This window comes from Panthera onca, chromosome D2, assembly GCF_046562875.1.
Source record: "Panthera onca isolate mPanOnc1 chromosome D2, mPanOnc1 haplotype 2, whole genome shotgun sequence".
In the NCBI taxonomy this organism is placed as follows: domain Eukaryota; kingdom Metazoa; phylum Chordata; class Mammalia; order Carnivora; family Felidae; genus Panthera; species Panthera onca.
In genome coordinates this window covers 41453510-41481379 of record NC_138349.1, presented here as the reverse complement: position 1 = coordinate 41481379, position 27870 = coordinate 41453510, and the positions used below count along the sequence as shown (strand labels likewise).

At 38.1% G+C, this 27870-nt stretch overlaps 1 protein-coding gene across 8 annotated transcripts in view; it reads left to right on the top strand.

Moving 5' to 3' along the window:
• Nucleotides 1–20828, top strand: part of MAPK8 (mitogen-activated protein kinase 8) — a 101633-nt gene extending 80805 nt beyond the window's left edge. For 5 of the 8 annotated variants that reach the window (XM_078434506.2, XM_078434504.1, XM_060642216.3 and 2 more), the window contains 7 exons: nt 1435–1600; nt 6133–6204; nt 7549–7731; nt 8049–8173; nt 8710–8773; nt 12286–12363; nt 16226–20828. In XM_078434506.2, the coding sequence (XP_078290632.1) occupies nt 1435–1600; nt 6133–6204; nt 7549–7731; nt 8049–8173; nt 8710–8773; nt 12286–12363; nt 16226–16371 (834 nt within the window). In that variant the 3' untranslated portion in view covers nt 16372–20828. Of the gene's footprint in view, nt 1–1434; nt 1601–5685; nt 5758–6132; nt 6205–7548; nt 7732–8048; nt 8174–8709; nt 8774–12285; nt 12364–16220 lie in introns of all 8 variants that reach the window. The other 3 variants (XM_078434508.2, XM_060642217.3, XM_078434509.1) reach the window with 2 other exon arrangements.
• The last annotated feature ends 7042 nt before the right edge of the window (nt 20829–27870 follow it).

Here is a 27870-nt window from a genome sequence, read left to right as displayed (position 1 = left end):
TTTCTGGATATAGGTGTTACAAAAGTGTAAACAATGTCTTACAGGCCAGCTTTTTTTCTTTTGTATTAATCATTGATATTCAACGTTACGTACTGCATGTCTGTACCCATAATGGAATGTGTTTGTGGGCAGATACATTGAGTTTGCCTTCTTTGGTTTTGTGGTTCATAATAAGATTCATCAGAGCTAACAGACAAAGTGTGTTGGACTTGAAAGTCATGAGTGTTTATGCTGCTGCTGCCTTCCTTTTAATGATCATAGCATAGAATTCCTTAAGGTTGGGCAGGTAGAAAATTCTTCACAAGGACCTTATTTAGTAGCATCAACTGCTAGTATCTTATGGATTAGTGGCACCAAGACAATGGTGTCCTACTTCTATGGGCAGACAACAATTTTACGAACACATTTGTGTGATTTAAAGTGGGAAGCCAGTGATGGAAAGACTGGTTATGATCATTTCAGTCCATGGGACGCCTGGGTGGCTTAGTTGGTTGAGCGTCTGACTTCAGCTCGGATCACGATCTCTGGGTTCATGGGTTCAAGCCCTGCTTTGGGCTCTGTGTGAACAGCTCAGAGCCTGCAGCCTGCTTCGGATTCTGTGTCTCCCTCTTTCTCTGCCCCCTCCACCACTTGTTCTCTCTCTCTCTCTCTCTGTCTGTCAAAAACAAATTTAAAAAAACATTAAAAAAAATTTTTTTAAGCTGAAAAAAACTGATAATTAATGACTTTAAAAAAAGATCATTTCAGTCCTTTACAAATGAAAGTCTGCCAGTTTGTGTTTTTTTTTTTTTTAATTTTTTTGAGCAAGTGGGGTAGGGGCAGAGAGGAAAGAGAGAATCCCAAGCAGGGTCCGCACTATAGCCACAGAGCCCAGTGTGGGACTTGAACCCATGAATTGTGAGATCATGACCTGAGCCAAAACCGAGAGTCAGACACTTAACTGACTGAGCCACCAAAGCACCCTGAAAATCTGCCAATTTGAAAGGTCTTGGATTGTCAATAGAATGGCCTGTTGACTTATCTATATAAAGCTCATTGTGACTTTAAAATGAGATTTTTAAAAATCTGGTAATTTAGTATACAAATGAGTATAAATGCTTACCTTAACTATTCTGTTTATTTTACTGTAACAGTTCTTATGTGAGCTTTAAAATACCTTCCAAAATTGCTTTTATTGCACTTGATTGAAAATTTCTAGCTAATCATGATTTCCATTGCTAATTTCTGTAATAAGTATGTATTCATAAGTGAAAAATGCCATCAAGCTAATGTCTCACAATTACCTGTTACAAAGAATCTGAGCAGTGGTACGGATTGTAATGAGATAAATTATAACAATTACCATGAATTATTTTACAACTGATCTAACAATTTGTGAACTGTAAAATGTTTGTATATATCACAGCAGCCATTTTTTATTTTTGTATTTTGAAGGACTTAAAGCCCAGTAATATAGTGGTAAAATCAGACTGCACTTTGAAGATTCTTGACTTTGGACTGGCCAGGACTGCAGGAACTAGTTTTATGATGACGCCTTACGTAGTGACTCGCTACTACAGAGCACCTGAGGTCATCCTAGGGATGGGCTACAAAGAAAACGGTCAGCAAACACTATTTACTCAAAATACTGTTACTGGCTTTTGTTTATCAGATTTATTATGTAAATATTTAAGCTGGAAGTGCATAGAGTTAAATGTACCACTGAGGTGTTCATCAGGAGTTTGAAAGTAACTATAAATTTTGTCATAAATGTTTGGAAAAACTTGGGGCCCCTGTTTATTTAAATAGAAGTACATAACAGTCAACACTACAGTTGGATAAAGAGTTTGTTGCTATTGCCCCTGAAACAATATATGCCATTTGTTTGCCTATAACTTGAAAATGAGCATTTCTTTTTTTAAATTTTTTTATGTTTATTCTTGAGAGAGAGAGACAGAGCATAAGCAAGGGAGGGGCAGAGAGAGAGGGAGACACAGAATCCGAAGCAGAGCTTCAAGCTGTCGGCACAGAGCCTGATGCGGGGCTTGAACTCACAAAATGTGAGATCATGACCTGAGCCAAAGTCGGACGCTTAAACCAAGTCACCCAGGTGCCCAGAAAATGAGCATTTCTAACAGGGACTTAGGAAGTATGTGGTAGATTGACAGTTTGTTTTTAGTAATAATCCTACTTGCATTGGTGATATTTGAACATATTTCCAATCCCATGAAACTAAGGTTCTAGCACTTAGTGTAAACTGTAAGAGCTGCATTGAGGCCATTCTGCAAAGCTGATGGATAATTAATTAAGGTGGTCTTTGGGGAAAAACAGTGTTTCATCAAAGCCTTGTATCCTGCCTTAAAGAAATAGCACTATTGTATATGGGTATATTCAATTATATATTTCAACAGTAGAATCAAGATTGAAAATTATCAGGCATGTAGTTCATGCATTTTTAGAAATTTTATACATATATGTACATATATAGAATTTAAGAAGTTTTGTTGGGGGCGCCTGGGTGGCTCACTCGGTTAAGCGTGCGACTTTGGCTCAGGTCATGATCTCACAGTTCATGGTTCGAGCCCCACTTCCGGCTCTGTGCTGACAGCTCAGAGCCTGGAACCTGCTTCAGATTCTGTGTCTCCCTCTCGCTCTCTCTGCACCTCATGTTCTGTTTCTCTGTCTCTCAAAAATGAATAAACGTTAAAAAAAAATTTAAAAAAAAGTATTGTTGAATCTCAGATATTTAGGAGATGAATAAATCTGCACAGGATTATTATTAACTTAAACTATAACTTTTAAAATGCAATTTCATCCAAAATACTCCCTAGAAAAGGACCTAGGTGTTTTTTCTATCAAGAAATCTAGAACAGCAAGCAGTTTACTTTGAATCAAGAAACTATATTAATCTTCAAATTTCTTTTTTATAAAAGACTATATTGAACGGAGGGTTTTAGCTTAATTTCCTTTGCTTTTCTGAATTAATTAAAAATAAACACTTACAATTATTCTTTCCTAAGTAAGCATGCTGTTCTGTTTTCTTACTCTCTACCTAAAATTGTTGTATGCCTTAGAATTTGGTGAGTTGGATTTAATATTAGACTCTTCTTTTGAGAGTTGATACTTCAAGTGATCAGCATGAAGATTGCTTTTGCATTTGCTGTAAAACTATTGGTTGTCATGGATATTGTGTCACTCAGTGACCTGTAAATGTGATTTTGGGACATAGCTCCCTACCAGAAATTAACATCAAGAGAAACTATCCTATGAAGAATTGGCATGCTTTCCTGTCTTAGATAAGAATTGTGGAGATCACTTTATTGCCTTTTTTTGCCTCAGGAAATGGAGTTAAATGTAATGCTCACTCATGATAACATTAGCAGCAAAATTAAACATAAGAACTTCCTTCTTTTAGTGACACCCACCGCCATTTGTTTTAACAACTTTGTCTTTTATTGCAAGCTACCATAAAGCTTTTTGGAAACTGTGATATAATGGAGTATATTTAAACTGCCAAATAGACTAAGCAGTTTGACCCTTTAAAGCTAGTTTTTTGTTTGAATTAGGCTCATTATGTTCTGAGAGACTTCACTAACCCAGACAGTATCTTCCCACGCTTGCAGCTTTTGAAATTTGTTTAAAAATAACGTTTTTCTTAAGGTTATCTATATAAATTTTGTCCTGGATCTTTAACTAAAGTTTGCCATTCTCTAAAAATCTATAGGAAAAAGTTATTGTTGTAGATTTTTTCCATAAAATGAAAACCCTGGAAAAAAAATTGTTCTTTGAACTGATTTATGAGTATTACTTTTTCCTTTAAAATTCTGTTCTTGAAAGTTTTGAATCATAAGGATTCATATGTATTTATTTCTATTTCTATTTTTATTTTTGAGAGAGAGTGCGCGTGCCCATGCGCACAGGTGTGGGACAGAGAGAGAGGGAGAGTGTCAGCTTGGAGCCCAAGGCAGGGCTTAATCCCTTGATCCCAGGATCCCACGAACTGCAAGATCATGACCTGAGCCCAAATCAAGAGTCAGACGCTCAACTGACTGAGCCACCCAGGCACCCCAAAACTCATATGTATTTTAATATGAAATTTTATTTTTATTTTATTTCTTTATTTTTTTAATGTTTATTTAATTTTGAGAGAGAGAGACAGAGCATGACCAGGGGAGGGGCAGAGAGAGAGAGGGAGACACAGAATCTGAAGCAGGCTCCAGGCTCTGAGCTGTCAGCACAGAGCCTGACGCGGGGCTCGAACCCACGAACCACGAGATCATGACCTGAGCCAAAGTCGGACACTTAACCGACAGAGCCACCCAGGCGCCCCTTAATATAACGTTTTAGAGAAACTTTAATTCTACAGGATTTCCAAAATTTATTACCAACTTTGTTCCTAAGATTCTGTAATGAGCTGGCAGTCTCTTTATTGAGTGTATTAGAAAGTACAGACTTCTAATTTCATAAGTCTACCAGCATGGGCGCCTCTCCCTAATACTTTTGCCCTTTTCTTCATGCTCTCAAAAAGGGCCTGGAAACTTCAAAAACAAATGCAAGTTTCTAAGGCTTTCTTTTTAAATTGCTCATTCTTCCCCTCTTCTATTAAGCTGCAGCCACCTATTCTCCTTTTTATTTTAATTGAAGTAGAGTTAACATACAATATTATATTAATTTCAAGTGTACAACACAGTGATTCAGTGTTTATATACGTTATGAAGTGATTACCACAACAAATTTAGCCATGTACTCTCCTGTTTTTACCAAATTTTCAGACCGAAGATATAAAATGTCAGGGTGTATTAGTGAAACAGGTGGAGATTGCCCTTTCTGTGTCTAGCAGATTCTTTTCAGCATTGATTAGAGTGATAAGAGTCAGTGAGTCATTGAGGAGACTCTGTAGATAATAAATCTGTAGGAACTTTCATACTGTACCCAGCTAAAACTAACTTAAACCAAAGCAGTTTGGCTATATGGGTTTAAAAAACTTTAGGTGGAGAAAAAAGTTTAAGTTTTCTTAATTGATTATTTGCTCGTTCTCTAAGCACTTGTTCCTTTTGGGATAGTAGGGTAAATGTAACATGGCATTGCCAAGAAGACAAAGTACTTCTGATTCAGAATAAACATAGGATTTCTTTAATGCATTTATCCAGTTTGAAATCCAGTTTGAAAATTTCTGAAGAGCTTTCGATTAACTTTTTAACTGTAATTGTTCATAGAAACATTCTTTCTGTGTAACTATTTTAGTATACTAGATTATTTCTGCTCATGCTTTTTTCTTTTATTTGACTTAAAGAGAGAGTATAATGCACAGTTGAGCCTCAAAATAGAATCAGAATTTTATTTAAATTTTGCTACCTCGTGTTCATTTTCAGCCTTATTTGTAAAGTCTGTGTTTTGTTCTGCCTGTTTATTAAACAAATTTTTAGAGACAAAATGTATAGGTTTCTTAATTATGTGATTTCTGTGCATAGCTCTCACTTTAAAATCAGATGTGTAGTTAAAAGGCAATACTTCATGTTTGCTTTTGTGAATCAAAGCCTTTTGAAAAATATTTTGTGTTTTAAATTATTCCATTAGCTAAAATTAAAATCACTTTTTTCTTTTTGTGATGTTTTGCAGTTTTTATATAATGCAATCATATTATGCTTCTTTGATTTTAATGACCTTTTGCTTTGCTTTTCCTTCTTTTGTGCTGCAAACATATAGTGGATTTATGGTCTGTGGGGTGCATTATGGGAGAAATGGTTTGCCACAAAATCCTCTTTCCAGGAAGGGACTGTATCCTTGTGCTGCTGCAGCAGTTTAATTAGTTAGGTGATGAACTTCCTTGTGTTCTCTAATGAAAATAAACATGGTACATTCATATATATATACATATATATATGGGTTTCGTAAACAGATGTAAAGTTTGTGGCTGTTATAGTTCAAAAATTGTTGAGAAAAGAAGCTGAAATATTTGTAGGCTGCATCTGGCAGTAGGACATACAGTCTCTGCTGGTAGTTAGAGCACATTCACTGTCACTCATTTTTATTTTATACTGCTTTCTATAATTTTAAAGTATACATGGTGTATGTGATTTTTTTTAATGTTTAAATATTTTTTTTTATTTTAACCAAAATCTTTATGTTAATGTCATTGCATTTTGTTTTCAGTTGACATTTGGTCAGTTGGGTGCATCATGGGAGAAATGATCAAAGGTGGTGTTTTGTTCCCAGGTACAGATCGTATCCTTACCTTTGGCCTAAAATGTAGTTTCTAAAGGTCAAAATGTATGATAGCACTTCAGCTTGGTCAGGTATAATGTATTTGTCTCTCCCTAATAATAAAGTATTGTTAAATTACTCTTTCAAAATACCACCTGCTATTTGACATAGACTTTCCTTTCCCTCATTTATTGTTTTGTATGTTAATTCTGACAACTGCTCAAGTTAATTATCCACAATTACTTGCTGGCTTTGAGTTGATTTATTTAACCTAAATCAAAAATCATGGCTTGCATTAAAATTTCTAATAATTGTACACTTGAGTGAGTCTTAGAAGTACCTTAGGACTTAATATGAATTTTAGAAATGTCTGTTGCTTCTGTTCATCCTTTGGTTTTTTTACCCCCAACCACCTCCTCTTTTGTTAATGGTCTGTGTGTTTTGTGTTTTTTGGTTGCTGTCTCATTATTCAACATAACATACTGATATTTTCATCAGAGAATTTTAGCAGTAATAGTTTTATATGGTGATGAGTAGATTTGGGTTCATTCTTTTTGTTCATCTGACCACTTTTAGTATTCATATTAACAGTGATCTGTTACGTGTTTATCAGCTAGTGACACTTAGAGTTGTTGTAGGAGGGGGGGTGGAAAAAGCCATACTCACTGGGTTACAGTAAGAAAAGTTGAGTTAGTGTGTAGAGAAGACTTGGAGTATAAAGACTAGGAGGAAAAAGACCAAGGAATCCTAACCTCACAACTTACCAAAACAGACTCATTTTCTTAAGTTTCAGAGCTTTAAAAACATTTTCATTAATGTAAGGTAAACAAAGAGTGGCAAAATAAAATGCCACTTTTGTTAGACCCATCATTTTTTTATTGCTACAGGTTATTTTCTGTCAGTGTAGAAAACTAAAAAATGTAGGACAGATTATAAGAAATATTTCTTATCCTTCACATTTTCTGATCAGCTGCAAGAAAAGACAGATTTTGTATTCTAGAATTGTGCACAGTTTAAATTCAGATTCCCTGTGAGTAGTAATTGTCATTATTTCTTCAGTCACCTATCATTTGTATATAGAATTTGTAGGTTTAAGCTTCCATTGTTAGGGTAAAATCAGTATTAGACACACACACACACACACACACACACAGACAAAGTAAGGTTAACAAAGCTTGTTTATTGATCCTTTCTGTCTGTCTACAGTCATTGCCTTTTACAAACTGGCTATAAGACAGAAGATATATAACTGCCACATTCTTTCTTAGGGTTTTTTAAATGCCATTTTCTTGTCATTTTAATATAGATATGACTAATGTGTTGAACATTAGATACAGAGTATTTTTCTTAGCTACTTGATATTAGATATTGATCAGTGGAATAAAGTTATTGAACAGCTTGGAACACCATGCCCTGAATTCATGAAGAAACTACAACCAACAGTAAGGACTTACGTTGAAAACAGACCTAAATATGCTGGATATAGCTTTGAGAAACTCTTCCCCGATGTACTTTTCCCAGCTGACTCGGAACACAACAAACTTAAAGGTACTTTTTATAAATACATATATTTAATCCCATTTTGAGTATGTGTGTGTGTGTGTGTGTGTGTGTGTTTGTGTGTTTATGTTCTTACGGGATATAACCCAGCGTCCTCTCTGGGTAATGGAACAAAGTGAAAGACTTTAGTTACTTTTTTTTGTAAATTTTTTTTTTTGACCATATGTATGACCAGATTTTATAGTAAAATCTGTTCTTTTTAAAACATATACTTTTTGATAAATGATAATGTCAAGTTTCCGAAGTTTATGGTAATTTAAAAACTTTTATGAGATACATGTACATTAACATCATTATTTTTACAGCCAGTCAGGCAAGGGACTTGTTATCCAAAATGCTGGTAATTGATGCATCTAAAAGGATCTCTGTAGATGAAGCCCTCCAGCATCCATATATCAATGTCTGGTATGATCCTTCTGAAGCAGAAGCTGTAAGTTCTTTTCTTAATGTTTGAAGAATATACTGAATTAGAGTTAGGTTTGGAGGAGACTTTTTAAATTTAAATAAAAGTATAGATAAATGATGATGGTATTTTTCTGTTTTTGCATGAATGGTATCTTAAATTAATGAGCATCTCCAAGCACCCCTGACACAAAATAAAGCTACATCTCACTGTTTCTTACCTTTTTGCCTTGCCTTTTACATAATGAGCTAGAATGTTGAACACTTTGGGAAAACGTTGTAACTAATTGCAAAACAAATTATTGTGTCCAAAGCATAGCACAATTCTGTAATCTAAATAAAATGTGACAATTTCAAAAACTGGAGGAAGAGAAAAAGACAGTTCAACATCTTTTTTTTTTTTTTTTTTTTTTTTGTCATTTTGTTGTCCAAAATTAGTTTCTCTACATAAGAAGGTTGGTCTGATGATGTATTTTTGAAAGCCTCTAATACTTCAAATAATTATAAAGAATTTATGTACTCCCAGTAAAGCAACTCAATTATTACTGCCCTTGTGTTTTTCAGCCACCACCCAAGATACCTGACAAGCAATTAGATGAAAGGGAACATACAATAGAAGAGTGGAAAGGTAACATTCGCCAAGTTCTTAGAGATGAAGCTGAAAGAGCATCTGAATCTTTATGTTGATTTAATCATGTTAGGAAAATTAAAGATACTTGTTATTCATAACTGATATTTGGTAAGAGGATTATTAATGTTTTTACAGAGGTAGAAATTAAGTCTCCTCCATCCCTGACTTAATCTGAATCTCTCGTGTTTCCTACCCCAGAGAGACACATCAGTGCTTTCTGAAATTTGTATGTTCTTCCATAGTGTACAGATACACAGACTTGTGTTTGCCATCTCCCTCTCTTTCTCTCCCACCCTGTTTTAATCACAAATGGTCGTATACTGTTCACATTTGCTTTGTTGATATAATCATTTATCTTCAAGATTCTTCTGTCTCGTTCCACATATCTGGCTCATTTGGCTTAAAAGCTGTTAGCATTCTGCTGTACGACTGTGTCACAATTTCTGTATTTAACTCCCTCTTGAAGAGCTTTGTGTCCAGGCTGTTGTTGTTACAGACAGCTCTGCAGTGTTGTTGTGCACACGTGAGAACGGGCCTGTAAGAAAAATCCTATAAGGAGATTTGTCAGGCCAAAGGATATTCCCAAATTACTTTCCATAGAACTTACAGCAGTTTATACTTCCATCAGCATTGTGTAGAATGTCTGTTTTACCCCCACCCTCCCCAACCGAGTTAATTTTTAATCTTTGCAACTCTAATATGGTAGTTTTACTTTGTGTATGTGGGGAAACATTAATAATACATTGATTGTCACAGAAATGTTAAAGTGTTTCTTTCATTAAAAGATTCCCTGGAACACTGGAGCCAGATAATTTTTAGATCCTGTTCACTTCCATTTGCATTGTTGTCATTTAGTAATTTGATGACTTTTATAGCCGCATGACTTTGGGCAGGTCACTTGGTCCCTTCTTTACCTTATCTTAAAATGGAGACAGGGGACATCTTATTAAGAGCTAAGTACCAAAATGGTTGCAGGGCTAAAGGTAGTGAGGAGATACAAACTTAAACAAGTGATCTGTCTATAAACCTGTTCGGGAAGAATGAATTTGATTCTTTCTTTTTAGGAATAACCAGAGATTAGTCTTCTCTGAGTTGACTTTAGGGAAACACACAGACCCTCTAGAGCCCACCAGAGTGATAGAATTGAGTAGAACCTAGTATATCTGTATATGTAATAAGTAATGTACAAGGATGTAATTGTGGATCAAAGTGTGTACTAAAATATCTTGCCTGATATTTTTATATACCATTACATTTAGAATAGGCATTTATGTATTTCTTATAACCTTAATAGGCCACCAGTTGTAAAACACACCGCTGTATACCACTAAGAAAACACTGCCAGGGGCACGGCACCATTGATTGTAAGATGCAGCCCCATTTCCAAGATAATAAACTGATAAAAGTGCATCTTAAAATCAGTGTAACACAGTATAGTTGACCCTTCCAGCAATGCAGGGGTTAGGGTGCTGACTCACGCACTTGAAAATTCACATAAAACTTTTGACTCCCCTAAAACAGCTGCTAATAACCTGCTGTTTTCTGGAAGCTTTACCAATAACATGGTTGGTTAGCACAGATTTTAATGTTATATGTATTATATACTGTATTCTTACAATAAAGTATGCTAGAGAAAAAAAAATGTTATTAAAATCATAAGAGAAAATTTACAGTACTGTGCATATATTTGTTGAAAAAAGTCCACGTATAAGTGGACCCATGCATTTCAAACCCATGTTGTTCAAGAGTCAACTGTATTTTTGTTTGTGTGTAAAGATGTATCTGGAATTTATTCTGTATCTTTTTCTCCTAGTCTAAGTGTAGCTCAGTAATTAACCACAAAATGCCTTTTTTTCTTTTTTCTTTTTTCTTTTTTCTTTTTTTTAAAGAGGGTGAGTGTTTGGACAGGGGAGGGGCAGAGAAAGAGAGAGAGAGAGAGTCAGAGAGAATCCCAAGCAGGCTCCATGCCCAGTGCAGAGCCCAACATGGGTCCGATCTCCCAATTGGGAGATCCCATGATCCCATACGAGATCATGACATGAACCAAAGCCAAGTTGAATGCTTAACCGACTGAGCCACCTGGGTGCCCTGCAAACTGCCTTTTTAAAGATCTGCTTAAGAGGTTTAGCATTACAACAGAAAGAAAAGTCTGTTGGCAGAGCCATTAACTTAACATGTTGCGTTGCCTACTTAGTACTCCTAAGTAGCTTTGGTTCTTCTCCCCTTTTTTTCTTTAAAGAAAAGCATCTTTCATTCCTTCCTCTATCCTATTTTTCTCCTTCGAAGCCCAAAAAGATTAATATAGCAAGGAAAGTTAGGTGTCTCTAGCGCTTGTTCATTTCAACATATCCACTCAATTTACCTTATAATCAGAGATTCCTTATCAGTTGAAGGAAATTCAGACTCCTTGAAATTCTGGGCAACATTCTCTACTTGTACATTTTCCTCAGAAGAGGGTTTGTTGTGCTTATGCAGTTCTCAAAGGATTCCTGACTCAAATATGGTGATGCATAATGGTGATTGTAGCATTGACTAGAAGGCTCTTCTGAAGTAGATATTCTTACCCTTATGGTGCATCACACTTGACCTCAGGATCACTTAGAAGAACGCAGGGCAGGAGGCACATAGGACCTCAAGGCAGCATTTGGCATCTCTCTTCAGTTGGAACAGTGCTCACACAGTCCATCCACTGTCCAGAAGTCCAGTTAAAAAATGAGGTTCCCATGGGAAAATCTTGACTGTGATAGCATGTTATGCTTCAAATCCTAAGGAGTTGAAGTGTAGCTACCTGCTTTTTTTTTTTTAACAGAAGTCCGTGGGGGAGGGGAAGAAAAAAAAAAAAAAAAGGTTAGAGAGGGAGAGAGCCAAAGCATCAGTGTCTCTTAAAAACTGAGAACAAACTGAGGGTAGATGGGGGGTGGGAGGGAGGGGAGGGTGGGTGATGAGTATCGAGGAGGGCACCTTTTGGGATGAACACTGGGTGTTGTATGGAAACCAATTTGACAATTTCATATTAAAAAAATGTATATTCCATCCCGATTAAAGAGGCTTCCATACACTTCTGTACTTAAGTCTTTTAACAGATATCTGGATAAGCACCTGCAATGTACTAGGTTACTGTGCCACAACCAGGAAATAAGACATGAATGAAACAAATGTGATTTAAGCTCTCACTGAGACAGAACTGAGCATGTGTAGAATGATATGGTATAGTACAGAGTTCTGGTGGAGTAAAAAAGATAAGGCTTCTAACCCCAGCTCTATCCTTAATCCAAGTTTAGGAACATTAGTTATACCAGAGATTTTGTTCTTTCAGTATAGTCCATTGTTCAGGATCAGGGTATTGTTACAAACACCTTTGAATCTTAGACTGACACTTAGGGACACTTTACCATTGAAAGGACACTATTAGAAGTCTTTAATGTGTGTAAAAATGTTCAACTTAAAACAGATACCTGTGAGGTTGGCTCTCAGACTTTGAAAAGTTTGTTTTTGTTCCTCTTTTTCAGAGTTGATATACAAAGAAGTTATGGACTTGGAGGAGAGAACCAAGAATGGAGTTATACGGGGGCAGCCCTCTCCTTTAGGTTGGTTACTATATAAGCTTGGTTAAGGTTATAAGGTTAGGGTTACTTCTTGTGTTGTAATCTTCAGTTGCATGAATCACGTATTGTTTCCCATATTTATCACTGTTACTATTTTTTAAGTTTAAGTATAGGGAGTGTAGTTTGGGTGAAACCACTGGTAGGTACACTGTTGTCCTAATACATCATGCTAATATATCGGTAACTGACTCCATAAAATACACATCTTTTTCTATAATACTGACATTCTATTGAAAAACGGAAATTTAAAACCATTTTGTATTGGCATTGTTCTCTTTAAAGAAGAAATTTTTCATAATTCAATATACTTACCAGGATTTTAATAGTCTTTACTTTGGATAAATAAACTAAGCCTTCATTGAAAGATTTAGTACGTCTTTCTCATTAAGTTACCATCTTTCTCATTTTGGTATTGATTTGTTGAACCAAGGCAATAACATTAAAACTGCCATTAGGAAGTGTTCCATCTAAAAAGAAAACTGGTTGGCAGGAGTTAAACATTTTCTTTTATCACAAGCTATATTTAATGTTAGCACTTACAAAAGCATAAAGCATTGAGGGAAAAAGTTAAATGACAGGTAACATGTATATATTCAGTACAAACTACATGACAGGCACTGGTGGTTTATGTACTTTATTTCATTCAACCCCTGAGACCTCACTGAAGGGAATATTATGCACATTTTACAGATGAGGAAACTAAAGTTCAGAAGAATTAAATGAACATAAAATTACAAATGTATTATGTAGAAAAGCTAATACTTACAGCCATGTTCATCAGTAACTTCAAATGGCATGGTTTTTCTAGCATCCCATGTGGCCTTTAGCTGGCAGCAGAGACTTTTGGCTACAGAAGTTAGAACAGCTTTATGAAAGAGATGAAATTTGACCTGAACCTTGAAGGCTGAGTAGTGTTTTAAGAGATAGGTCTTGAATTTGAGTAAGACTATGCCATTTTAACCATCCTTTTAAAACTCTTCTACGTTCTAAAAAAAATAAAAATAAAAATATTATATGAGTAAGATTTTTAACTATAGTTTCAAATGCCCATTTTGTTATACTATAAACATATATTTGTTTAGTTTCTGTGGCTTTCTGTAGCACTTTTGGTTATATTTGTGAGTTTTTGAAATTTTTTATTTTTTAAATCCTTGATCAGGAATACAGTCTTACAAATTATAATATAGATCCTGTTGAAAATAGAAAATGGGGGCACCTGGGTGGCTCAGTCGGTTGAGCTTCTGACTTCAGCTCAGGTCATGATCTCACGGTTCGTGGGTTCAAGCCCCGCATCGGGCTCTGTGCTGACAGCTCGGAGCCTGGAGCCTGCTTCTGATTCTGTGTCTGTCTCTCTCTGCCCCTCCCCTGCTCACGCTGTCTCTCTCTGTCTCTCAAAAATAAATAAATGTAAAAAAAAAAAATTTAAAAAAATACATAAAATGATTTTGACAGCTTTTACCTACAATTTAGTTGTAACAAAAGCTATATTATAAATGCTTTAATAGCTGAGTTAATTAGCTTTGTATTGATGTACAGTAGTAGTTATAACTAAATTTAGTTCATGATGGAGCTTTGAGTGGGATTTGAAAAATCCATTATGTGGGAGACTTATATTTCAGAATGCTCTCCTAGTGAGTGGTACATCGGAAGTGTCAGATACTTTAGTAAACTTAAGTTCATGAGATAGAGCAGTTTTATCTGTTTTTAACTTATTTAAAGAAACTGGATCTTAAACAGCACTTGACTATGGTTATAAAATAAGTCAGTGGTAAGGACAGGACTGCAGGTTTCTAGACATTTTCTGGATTCTCAGGTATAGCTTAGGGAGAAGAGTGTTAATAACTCAACCCATTATAAAAATATTCAGTTCTTGATTATATGGAAAAAGAGAAGAAAGTCTTTGACAGATTAAACTATCAGATAATCACAATATCATTTCACCTTGAATTTTGGAAATTAAATATATTATTTTTCCCACTTTTCCTATCTTTATTTTGGTTTGGCTAAGTTTGCATGCCTTTGAGGGTGTAGAGACTCACCTTAGGGGGAAATGACTCAGCTACCTAAAATGAAGGATTTTCCCTATTATTGCCAATTCAGATATTTGAGAATTTACTAGATTGCTTTAAAGTTCAGGGGAAAAAAAGTACTTTTCTTAGGTATTTGATTTTCAGATTTAAAAGTTAACTATTTAGGGTTGCCTGGGTGTGGCTCAGTTGTAGGTGCCGGACTTCGGCTCAGGTCATGATCTCACGGTTTGTGAGTTCGAGCCCTGCATCGGGCTCTGTGCTAACAGCTCAGAACCTGGAGTCTGCTTCAGATTCTGTGTCTCCCTGTCTCTCTGCCCCTCCCCTGCTTGTGCTCTCTGTCTCTCAAAAATAAAACAAACATTAAAAAATTAAAAAAAAAAAAAACAACACTTAAAGTTAACTATTTAATGCATTTAAAAGTTAATTTTGGGGGCACCTGGCTGGCTCAGTCGGTAGAACATAACGATTCTTGATCTCAGGGTTGTAAATTTAAGCTCCACGTTGGGTGTAGAGATTACTTAAAAAAAATTTTTTTAATTAGAAAATAAAAGTTAATTTTTATCAAATTAAGCAGTTTGGATAAAAATGAAGTTTGGGTTACAAAACAGAGGCATAAAATGTATATTTGGTGGAACCCTTTTATGATTTGAATATTTCGGTACAAGTCTTTGAAGCTAGCTGTGGTACTGTGTACTCTTCAGTCAGAACAGGTGCATTCTGTAGTGTCCTATGGATTGAATTTAAAATATAATGTCTTCCGTTCACTCTGGCTAGGAACCTAATGGACCAGTCCAGCCCAACACCCTAAAGATTTGCCTATCCCCACTCCCCTGGCTATTTCATTGTTAGATTTGAAGACAAGCTCTCAGAGGACCTTTTGTATTCTAAAGTGTTTTATGGTTCATCATTAGAATGGTAGGATGATTTCAAGCACTGAGATGCTGGGTTCTGGAGTAGTGGTTTTCAACCTGCTTTGTTTTAGCATTCTTTGAGTGCCTGAAAACTCAGCCCTAGAAATTCTTACTGCTCGATTTGGAAACCACTGCTTTTATTCCATAAATGAGTTCTTAAGAACGTTTGTATAACTTGCATTATTTAATAGGCTCAAGTTTGGAATGGCCCTTATTTAGTAATCCCATAGTTCAGAAGTACTTACCTAAGAATGTGAATCACCGTTAACATATTTCCCACCCCCCAAGTGACATTCCTTCCCCTTTCCTAACCCAGCCCCCTTGAAAGGATTTCACTATTGGTTATGTATTCCTGTTCCTTTTTAAAATCCAAGAAATGCTTGTTACCTATACTTTCAGTAAAGGAAACAGTCTTCCCCTACTTTATCTGTTTAATAAATCCATGCTAGCATTTATGAAGTATTTATTAGAGTAAAAATAACAAGAACATGAGTTTACCCAAATAGGGTTCTTGAGTGACCCTGGCAAGTCCTATAACCTAAACTGGGACAGTTGAACTGAGGACCCTTCCATTGAGAATGATTTTAGTCTTTGTCTTGGCTTTTTCTTTAAAACAAGATGTGCCAGAATACTGCTTGGAGTTTATAGTGAGAAGATAACATAAGCCATTTTTATTAGGGCAGTGGTTTTTAACTTTTTGAGTTACATATCCCTTTGGAACCTCTGTCCAAAAAAAATGCAGTACAGACAGTATTGCATGTATTATCACACACACAACTTTTAAACCTTTTAAAGCCAAGAGAAAAAAAATGATTGATTACTAGAGGTAGCCAGTACAGTACAGGTAGCTCAGTGTGCAACTCTGTCTGCAACTGATTTGCTGTTTTGTTTCTCATAGCACAGGTGCAGCAGTGATCAATGGCTCTCAGCATCCATCGTCATCATCGTCTGTCAATGATGTGTCTTCAATGTCAACAGATCCGACTTTGGCCTCAGATACAGATAGCAGTCTGGAAGCATCAGCTGGACCTCTGGGCTGTTGTAGATGACTACTTGGGCCTTGGCAGGGGGGTGGGGGGATGGGGAGTCGTTTAGTCATTGATAGAACTACTTTGAAAACAATTCAGTGGTCTTATTTTTGAGTGATTTTTCAAAAATGTAGAATTCATTTTGTAGTAAAGTAGTTTATTTTTTTTAATTTCAAGTGATGTAATTTAAAACTTAAGTTGTGTTTTAAAACAGCAACAAAACTATTGTATTTTTGCTGTAATTAACTGTATAATGTAAACCTAATTATTTTATCATGGTTTAAAATTTTTGCATATTTGCTTTATCTTATGCTGCTGATTTTTTTTTTTTTTACTGAATTTGTAAGATTTTGTTTATCAAAGCAACTATTATGTGGTGACTTGCCTATATCATGAATTATTTAAGATTTTTATAGGTTTTTTTTATTAGAATTTTATTTCAAATGTTTTGTTCATGATGCTATCCTTCAGGGTTATGTGCTTATCAATGAAATAACCCCAGAGGAGTGAGGGAAAATAACCTGTAGCCAGTTGTATTCAGGAATAACTACTGTAAATGATGAACGTGTTAAAAAACCTCCAATATTTGCTACTTGCCAATCTTAATTTAATTTCAACAATTGGTAGGTAATCCTACATCCTACATTGTTTTTTGGCAAAAGCCCCATCATCTAAATGACAGAATAACTCAGAGCATGTCTTTGAAGATGCTGGGCGTCTACCACCACCCTCCTATTCCCCGCACCCCCCCACCCCACACAACAGAAGCCAAGTAAAAAGAGTATGGTATTTTCTGCAAATTTGTGGCATGCTCAAAGATTATGATCACATAAAGTCAAGAGGATACTTCATGAATAATACATTTCAATGCAAATAAACAGATGGTTCACTTCTACTAGCTATGAGCCTGTTTTTGTATACACTGAGTTAATCTACTCAGGCTGTAGGTCCCAGCTGTGGTCTAGAGTCTGGTCTTTCCCTTTCCTGCAGCCTCAGGCCCTTGGACCTGGGACCTTTCTGGTTTCCTAGCATGATATCAGTCAGTTGAGCACCAGTTCTCAAGGCGTTTCTGGCCATTTGATTCTACCTGTAGCATAATCTATTTATACTAGCTGTCAGGAGGTTCCGAAGCCTACTTCAATTTCTGTAGGTGATGTATCAAATGAGCAATATACCGTTCATCTGAAAATAGTAGCACACAGCCATATATAGGATATCATTTTCTAAGGACTGTTTCTTCACATTGAGCAGAGCAGGCATAAGTGGTGGTTATTCAGTCTGAGTCTTTGTTTTTTTTATACCTGATTTTCAATAAAACATGCAATGTGGATGTTGAGTAGGGTAAGAATGGTGCTGCTCCTGACAAGTGTATGTTAACTGTTTACATTTTCTATCTGCGGAATTATTTCTCCACAACTGAATTTTTCGTAAGTAAATGTCATTGAAGTCTCATTTTCTCTGAAATACATCATCTGTACGGCCCCAGGCACCTTTTGTTATTTTTGGAACAAGACGGATTTTATATCATGAACTGGGAAATGCATACGTAAATCAGTGACAAGGTTCTAGGCAGGAAGCCCATGGGAATTACTGACCAGTAAGAGCAAGAACTGGTGCATCTCAACATGCAGTGTCTGAAAGTTCGCTTGGCCTGTGATTCGTGTATTTAGTGCAAGATGCCTTTTGAGTTACTTATTTTAGGTTATTGTTAATGTGCAATATTCAGGATTAAAATACATTAGCCTTTTTAATATGCTTTGAAATAGCAAGTTTGGTTTTGATGGTTTTATGTCATGATATCTAGCCTCTGGAGGTTGTCAGCCTTTTTATCAGTCCCTTTTCTACTCCTACAACATGGTGCATTAATTTTGTTAAGCAAATTAGAGTTTTGAGACTGTAACACCTCTAGAGTGGCAGAAACAGGATTGGATTTACGATGTTAGCAGAAATTTGAGCATGAGTGTGTTCTTAGTTTATATTAGTTTGGCAGTTAATTAGCTTTATTTTCCCTAGGATAGATTATTTCACTATTGCACTTTAACAACTGACATGCTTTCAGAAGTTCCCCATATTTTATGTTTGATTGCTAATAAGCCATCTCTGTTGATACAGATTTTGATTAAGCAAGGAAAACCAGGTGTTCTTCCTGTATCATCTGTTGTAAATGCCAGCTCCCCCTTGCCAGCCAGCATGTTTCAGTTGATTCAGAGAAAAGGAATTCTTATTCATTAATGTAGACTAAAATACTTGGCAAACTATATCCTGAAAACAAAGTTTGCTTGTTAAATGTTGTGTGCCCTACGTTTTTAAAATGCGATATCTAAATACAACTTTCCCTCATCCCTTAAATCTGTGAAGTTAGAGAAGTACTGATTGTTTTTGTTTTACAGCGTTTTTGAACCTTTAAGACATCTTAAACATTTGTGTGTGTTTTAAGAGAAATTACAAGTAAGATTTCTGTCCAGCAGTACTTCCGTAAAGCCACCTTGCTTCTCTTAGAGCTTTGGTTTTTCAACTTCATATATATTTAATATATCCATCATCTTACCGTCAAAAAATTATTTTGACTAAGGTTTATTCACATTTATATTATTTTATTATTCACCTTTACGGGAAAGAGACACTAATTCTTTTCTCCTAGTTCTTCCTCATTTCCTACTCTGTTACTCTCTGATGTATACTGACCATTTGTAAAATGATTGTGTTGTTGGGATTGCTTCGTTACAATATACGTGAATAGAGCATCTCAACTCCTTGACGCTGCTTGCCGAACAGTTCTCATTTTGTCACACACCCTCAGCTGCTGGTGTTCCTGGTATGCACCCTTCCAGGTCGGTAAAGGCACAGTGCTTCACCCCACACGTACTAAGAGAAATGCCAGCCTTTAAATGAGGAGGCCACCACACAACCCCCTTCACAGTACAGAGAAGCTTGGTGGTATGCAAAGCAGCAGACTTGCCTGTACTTTTCATTATTCTGTTCCTTGTTAACCCTGCTGTTTTGTCTAAAAAGATGAAGGTGAAGAGGACGTAAGTGTCTGATAGTGAAATCAGAAGAGGGCACGTGAAGCTGTTTCAGGGTTACAGATAAGACTTGGTTTACACTGTCGGCCAGTATGTGCTACACATATGAAGACTTAACTACTCAGTGTTGCCTAGGCACAAGCCTGCACCACACTTGGAGGTAAAGACATAGTCTATTTTCAAAAATACTGTTGTAGTTTGTGAGTGTTGTTCATTAGTCACACATTAGCTGTAGAGTGAATGCATGAAGCCCCATGACCCCAGTAAACTTCTCTTACCAGTAGAAAAACCAAACACCACTGTTCTGTCATTAGCAGCCCTCTTAAATGTTGCCTCCATATCCTTTACGTGTTAGCGTACATTGTGTTTCTATGATCTCTCTTAGGTTTTTCCTGAATCAGAGGAAACTACTTTTTCCTTAATAGCAAGAAAGATGAAGAGGTAAAGGGCATTGAAGCAGAAATGTATAGTTTGGGGTACGATTAGAAAACTCGCAAGGAAAACAAAAATCCGAATTAATTTCAAACTAACTGCTCTTAGTTAAGTGCTCTTAAGGAGAGTCTAGTAAGAGTAACAATTTCTGGCCATTTCTAGTTTAGATTCTCTTCGTTACTGAGACTTTTGAGAAATCTGTGGATTAGTTTTGCACAATGTTCTATTCTCACAATAATTTACAAATTAAACTAGGTTTTTATTGAACTACCTCACACTAATTTTCTATGCTTTCCCAAGTAAGCTATTGCCCTTACTGTAAGCTCTTTACTGAGTGTGAATTATAAATGTGTGTTAAATACTTTATAGCCAATGTTGACACAATACCAGTAAGTATGTAAAATATATACCTTGCATCAGTAAGAGAGACTCATGCGTAAAATCTTTCACTGTGTATCTTGGAAAATTGTGTTAGATGTGTTCGTTGGACATTATTACTGTCTGTTTTTATAAGTAGAAACCTGCTCGTGATATCAGTCCATTCTTTACATTTTACAAAAGGAATAAATCTTAGTAAATTTTACGAAGAAATAAATTACTTTTGTAGGCCCGATATTTGGTATATTTTTGAGAAGCTCTTAATCTTTTAGCTGAATGATGAAGTTAAACTGAACTAGCTGTCTACTTGGACTGTGACATCTATTTTCTCATTACAGTTTATCCTGTTCAACAGGTTTAAAACCTGAAAACCTACATATGATAATTGACATTTGCTTTTCTCCCTATAATGCCATTCCTTCTTCATACCTGTTCCTTCCCTGTGTTCCATTCCCTCTCCTCTCCTCTAGACAAAACAAAATGGGGCACTTTGTAGGGAATGCTGAGATAATTATTGTGGTTTTTAATCATTCATGCCCTAGTCATTAAACATGCACCACTGGAATGTAAACATTGTTACCTAGTATGTTAATTGGTTATAATATTTTAAATAAAAAAGAAAAAAGTGGTATGAAAAATATGAAATTAAGAGTTTTTTCATTGAAAACGAAATATAAATTTGTGCTAAAAAAGTTTTTATGGGCAATTTTAAGATTCCCTGTGGATTGGTATTAAAGGGGTAGTAGGACTAGGGCAGCTTTCTTAGATTTGGATTTATACAGATTGTGAAGAGCCTAAAGTACCACTCTGCTTTTCTGGTTTATCTAGTCTTGCTTTTCTTGTATTTGAAATCTCTGGAGAACTGTATCTAAAAGGAATTTTCTTCAGTGCCCTTAACCTAGTTCTCAGTAGCCATGTAAGAGAGCAGCCATCGCGGCCACTTGGCAAAAACAAGTTTAATTTTAAAAGGATCTATTTCAAAACGAACTGGGGATTTCGGTTTTGAGTGTGTTTTCAACTTTGCCATGCTTCTCTTCTCTTTGCCGAACTGGGCAGGCTGCTACGTGGGTATCAGGGTCGCCCACTGTATACGTCCAGCCTCTGTATGAGGTCACTCCCTCTCTTGCTCAACTCTTAACTCCAGAAAACCATCTTCTCCATGCTTTCCCCATTCACCTGCACTCAGACTTCCCTGCTCTGAGGAAAGGACGAGACGGGGTCGGTCTTTACCTGATCACTGCAGCTCCATCGGCCTACGGGGTCGCTGGCCTGGTGCATGCGCTCTGCTCTGTCACGGTCGTTAGATCTCCAGTGAGAGACTGGGTGGCAAAAGCAGACATCAAAGTTTTGAGTCCATATAATTTCTGCCCAGTTGTAATACCCTGGTGACACCAAATGAAAGGGGGTAGTTCGCCCTTATTAGTCTAGGTACTATGTCTATTTTAGTATTGTACCTTAGAAGGTCGATTGACTTCATGTAAATGAACATTGATTTGTACTAGTTTTGTGGTTTAAAATTTTTTTAGCTTTTACAGCTTAAACACTGATATGTCTTTGGACTTCATTTTAACTGAAACACGTCAAATATGCTTTTCTAATTTTAGACTTCTAACATATAATCAGTTCGCGAATGCATATATGTCTACGATCCTATGTTGGAAGCTGGGGGTAAGGAAAGATAACAAATGGGACGACGGTCTGGTCAACCTGATTGAAATACTGTTGTGTAGACGGGCAAGAACCATGCTGAAGGGACATGGAGGGATTGGTCAGGAAATGAGGGTTTTGCAGAAGAGGCATTTTTTGAGCCTTGGTATAAGGAATGGTATTCCCGGGTAAGGGAAAAGCAAGGAGGCTTAAAAGTGTGTGCATGGGCAAGGAATGTGGAATGGCCTGACATGAGAGTAGGTGTGGAGAGAATATAATGAGAGAAGTCTGAAAAGCTGGGGATCAGAACTGAAACATTTGGAGGAATTGTCTTCATTTTAAAGGCAGTAGGAACTTACAGTTTGTGAGAAAGAGTAATGTGACCAGACCTTGGTTTTAGGAGGGACACTGGTAGTGGGAGCAAGCTGGTTAGACTGGAGGTGTGGAGATTGGTGACTGGGAAGCCAAAGATACACAGCTGAGAGCTGAGGTCATTATTTGCACAATGAGAATGGAAGAGAGAAGACTCAGGTTGCCATTAACTACGCGAAATAGCTGAGATTAGCATTTGGGGCTGAGCCCTAGTGATTGGGCAGCACAGCAGGTGTTGTGCAGGGAAAACACGTCCAAGGTATTTTCCAGTTTGTACATCACAGATTGAAGAGTCCGGGACAGAACACACGTCAGGTATGGCATCAGCTTTCCACTTAAATGTTTCAGCGAGGGAGGAAAGGAATAATTTCTCCCTTACTGCCGGTCACCTCTCCAGTCTCTTCCATTGTGAGGTCTGTGTCATCTGCTTGCATGGCTCTTACACCAATTCCATTAGTGTCATTTTGTGGACAGAAGAAAAAGGGGATTCTTGTTGGGTATAACATATGTAAGACTTAGCGTTCCCTGGACAGGTGTGGGAGCATAGTTCTGCTTAGTAAGGATTGAGTGAGTGGTGAAGCAGCAGTAAAAGTGCTTTGGAAAAGTTGGCAGGAAATAAAAGAATCCTGACTGTCGAGAAAAAAAAAAAAAGTAGACTGAGGGGTCAGCACAGATTAAAAGGGAGAAACTAAAAGCACGTGTGCCTTGACAGGGTCCTGGAGAGGGTGGGATCTATTGAATCCTATGGATCCAGGTTAGCCTGACCTCAAGATGGAGAGTTTGGGTAATCTTGGACAGGTCTTAATTTTGCTGAGCCTTGCGCTATGTTACGTGAGCGTGGGAGATAGTCTCTTATCGGGCTGCCATGATGATGGCATGTTTTCTTATGAACTATTTAGTGTAGTTTTATAAAAATAGTCTGCAAGCAAATGTAATTGCAGACTTTAACGTTGGAAAGGAATAGAAATGGTGTGACGTGGAGAAATGTTAAAGAGCAAAGGAGGAATTTTGCATGGTCTCCCACCTTAGAACTTCTGTACCCTCTGACCTTCAAGTCATTTTTTTCCAGCCTGAATAGTCCCACTCTGGTTGGTAAGAATAATTCCTCATTGGAGAGAAATGGCTCAAACTCAAAATTTGATTTTTTTTTTTTTTTTTTTTTTTTTTTTTAAGAATTTGAACAGTTAAAACATTTTGGTTCTATTTCATACAACATTCTCACCATTCATTCCAAATGAACCTCCTCCCTGGCATATACCTTACATCTTTGTGCACATGCTTTGGTTGCTTACTCCTGCGTTTGCCTGTTTTAAATCCTCATTGCTTAAGATCCAGCTCAAACACTTCTCTGATGAGCCTTCGCTGCGATGACTTTTCCTTTCACAAACCCAGAGCGTACTTGCTAACTCCCATCATCTGCTCACTGTGTTCCATGGAGGTAAGACAGCAGCGTGGTGTGTACCTCTTCACGTTGTTCTGTGAGTCTTCTCTTCTAGATGCTTCGCTCTGGAACGCTTGGATAGAAGAAAGTGTCTTATACCTGCCTAGTTCGTGCCTGGGAGGTAGGCATTTGATAAGTGTTGGGCTGGATAAGCTAATGACTAGGACCCATCATCTATACCCTTTCTGTCCTCTGAAATGCAATATTCATGGCCTTCCAACTGTGTCCTAAGGAAACTGTACAGCACTACGGGATTAGTAATGTGAGCATGGGCTCTGATACCAGATGTCTAAAGTAGAATCCTGGCTTCACATTAGTTGCCTCACCTACAGCAAGTTGCCTCAACTCTCTGCGGCTCTGTTTCCTCAGAAGAGGTTAGAGGCAGAAGGTGATTCTCATACAGAATTAGAACCATGAGGGAGATAGTTTTCTTAGAAGCTTCCCAAGACGGTTCTGACCTGCCCCCCTCCATCCGTGATCAGCTGCCTTAGAGACCTAAATAAATACCCAACTCTCCACCGAGAGCAGTGACAGATGGGGTGCAGGGTGCGTCAGGAATGAGGCATGCCAAGCCCCAGGTGGTTACTGTGAGAGAAGGGAACCAGAAAGATACCAGGGCCCTGCTCAGGGAAGACAGGAAGGGATGAGGAAGTGGAGGAAGGGCAGATGGTACAAAGTGTCATGCCCCCACCCTTCCTAAACATGGTGTTCTACTGCCTGCGACGTTTTATGTGCACATAGGCTTTTGTGTTCAAGTAAGTTAGGGGGCTGCTCCTTAACTGTGAGCATGTTCATCATTTTTCAGGACTTGCTTATAGACCTCAGTATGCGTTTCCACAAACCTATCCACAACTGTCGGTGTGCTCTGTCTCCCTAACTTGTTGGAAGCCAACCCTTCCACTGCCTTTCATCTTTTTCCGGACTTCTCTCCTCGTTACTGCCCTCATTTCATTACCAGCCTCTCCCCCTCTACTGAACCATTCTTAGCAGCATACAAACATGCTCTAGTAATTTCCATGTTTAAAAAAAGCTCTCTCTTACCCCCTTCCACCTTGCAACCCTATTTATTTCTCTGCTCCCATTTACGTCAGGACTTCTGTAAAGATTGGCCTGGGCGTGATGTTTTTCTTCCCTTCCCTTCTCATTCAGTCTCCAGACCATTCCTGTCTAGTTTCTGGCCTGTCACTCTACTACACTTGGTCTGGAGCACAGTTCCTGCACTAGCTTTCCTGCAGCCACTCCCCGTCACTGCCACCAAATTTACCCACCCTCCACCAGTGGCCACAAGAACCTTGCTGAAATACAAGCCAATCCACGTCCATTGATTTAAAGCCCTCAAATGCTTTTCTATATCCCTTAAAGTACCTTTACCTTGGGTGACCGGGCCCTACAGTGTCTGGCCTTGCCTGGCTCTTACCCTGGCACCCACCATGCCAACAGTGGCATTGGCACTTGTGCAAACATCTACAGCTCTTTCCTTCTGCCTGCAGCTCTCTGGTTGCATGGCTGCCCTGTCTGTCCTTCAGTCTTTAGTTCAAATTTACCTCCTCAGAGAGGACTTCCTGACCAACTTGTCTAAAACAGGCCCCTGGGATCACCTTTTTCAGAGCACTTATTACAACCTGAATATCTTGTTTATGTGTGCTTCTGTTTAACACACACACACACACACACACACACACACACACACACACAATTCACCTGAGTAAATTTAAATCTTAATGGCTTTATTCAGTGATTCATGAATTGGGCAGTATCCTAAATCTAGCAGACAGATAGGAGCTCTGAGGAGCTGTACAAAATGAAAAATTTTTATAAGCAGAAGGGAGCAGGAAATTATACTAGGAAATTATACTAGTATACTGCTCTATACTAAGAGCAGGTTGGTTATTGTAAACTTACTTTCCTGCAGAGGATGGCTGGAGTCTATCAGGCAGATGACCTACCTAGTACTGACCAGGTGATTACCGATGGACTGGCTTAAGATTCCATCTCTGGGAGAATCCAAACTGTAAGTAAGTCTTGGTTCAGTGATACGTGGATTAGTATAAGTGACTCCATTTGGGACCTACTGTCTTTTGGGACCTAACCTTTCCTTACGGTCTACCTTGCCCCACTAGAAAATCTATGAAAGCCATGACCTAGGTTTTGTTCCCTCTAGGCCCACGCGAATGAAATGCCTGTGGATCCCTACAGTGGACATAATATACCGTGGGGCAGTCCTCTCCTAAAGCGTAAAGGCTAACCTTATATCCCACCCTCCACGACCAGATCCTCGCTACCTTCTCTAGCCTTCCATCCTCCCCACAGCACCCCCACACCCCCGCTCTGTTTCACATACACTCCTTTTGCTCTAGCAAAAGCATACACATCAGCATACAAAACAGGATGTGCCTTCCCTCACCTCGGCCCTCCATCGGATTTAGAGGTCTCTTCCAGCATTCATTTTGCATCCTGTGCACAAACCTCATCAAAACATGATTGGGGGGATGTTATAAAGCTATCAAGCCAGCATCTTTTGAACTTAGACGACTCATAAGAATACAGGCCCTTAATTAAGACTCCCTGGGACAGAAGCCTGACTCCTTCCCTGACTCGTGTACGGTCGTGGGCCAGGTCCTGAACAAGTACTCTGTGCTTCCCAAGTCCTTGACTGTAAAGTGCAGAGAGTAAGGTCCCCTAATGACATGTGAGGTTCTTAGACCTGCCGACACAGCAAGGGCTCTGAGGTCACCCTCATTGTGGGCACGAGGGAGCACAGACCCGCAGAGCTTCACTTCCCTGTGGTCCTCCGGCGGCACGGGCCCAAGCTCTTTGTGCCAACAAGCTTTCTGTGGCCGAATCTCTTCTGTCTTACCAACCACAACACAATCCTGGCACCTCACTGGTCCACCTGTCACAGGGGTTGGGGAGCACGGACGTAGTAGCAACGTGGCTGGTAGGAAGGGTGGCAATTTCTGACAAAGGTGGTGGCGTTTGGCGAATGCATGGGCACGAGACGCAGCAGCACTGTCCTATCAACTCAGCTATGAGCTCGTATACATGACAAACTGTCCCTTCCTGACATGTAGGATATAGGGAGAACTCGCCAGGAGGCTGGGGCCCTGCATCTAAAGGAGGGGGAGTCAGCGAGACATGTTATTGTTACTGACTCCATTTTTTTGCACACAGGCCTGGGAACATGGATACGTGGACTCCATCCGAAGCACTTTTACAGTGTGGAGTATGTACGTAGTGGGAGTGGTCGTGCCCAGTCTGTCTTTCAATACCCAGGTAAAACAAGGAATGCCTCTCTCTCTCTCACCCTAAAAACTCTATTTTTTTAAAAAGGATACTTGTCAGTCTTTAGTAAGCCAATTCCTTTTTTGTTTTTTAATATGAGACTTAGAATTTCCGCTTTTTAAAGTCAGACACAAATTTATAACACTTCTGAAGCAATCTGAGAGCAGAATCCTAGAATTTTGCCGATTTTCCACTATTGCCTGGTTGATTTATCCATAATTTAACCATTTTGTTAGCAACTTGCCTTTATTCTAAATCATTTAAAAAATCAAAGGTTTTCAAAACATTAATGTTCTATCTTTTCACATTCATAATTTATCGGTTTGCTTAATATTAAATGATGTCATTGCAATAATAAGTACAATTTGAATCCACGTTTGAGAATAGGTTCTGTAAATGTAACTCATTTGGGGAGAACCTAAGTGGACAGGGACAGGGTACTAGAGGCCAAAGCCCCTCACAGCCTTGTTGCTTGGCCTACTTTACAGGCAGAAGTCCCTGTGTTTTACAGACACAATGAGGAGTGCTGGCTCAACGGAAATGGGAGGGCAGAACTAATATTGCCAACTAATTCTCAGAGAAAAATTGCACCTGCAGATCCTAGTTTTGCCAGCAGGTGGCAGATGGGGTTCATGAGCTGGTTTTGGCCAGGACTTGGCCGGAAGCTGAGCCTTTGCCAGTAGGAGTTAAGAGAAGACAGACAACCTCCCTTTTCATCATGTGAAGCCCTTTTTGTCTTTCCTGCTCCTTTGCTAGCCTGGTGGTGTTTTTCTCTTCAAGTCAAAGTTGGCAGAATTCCAGGAACTGTGGCAAGGGAACCCAGAACCCTAAGAATACACTGGTATTCTCACCTATGTTCTTCTTAGCTTCAGTTTCCCGAGCATGGGGCCAATTCCTATCTTGTTGAGGAATCAATCACTTCAGTTTCTTTTTTCTTTCTCAAAT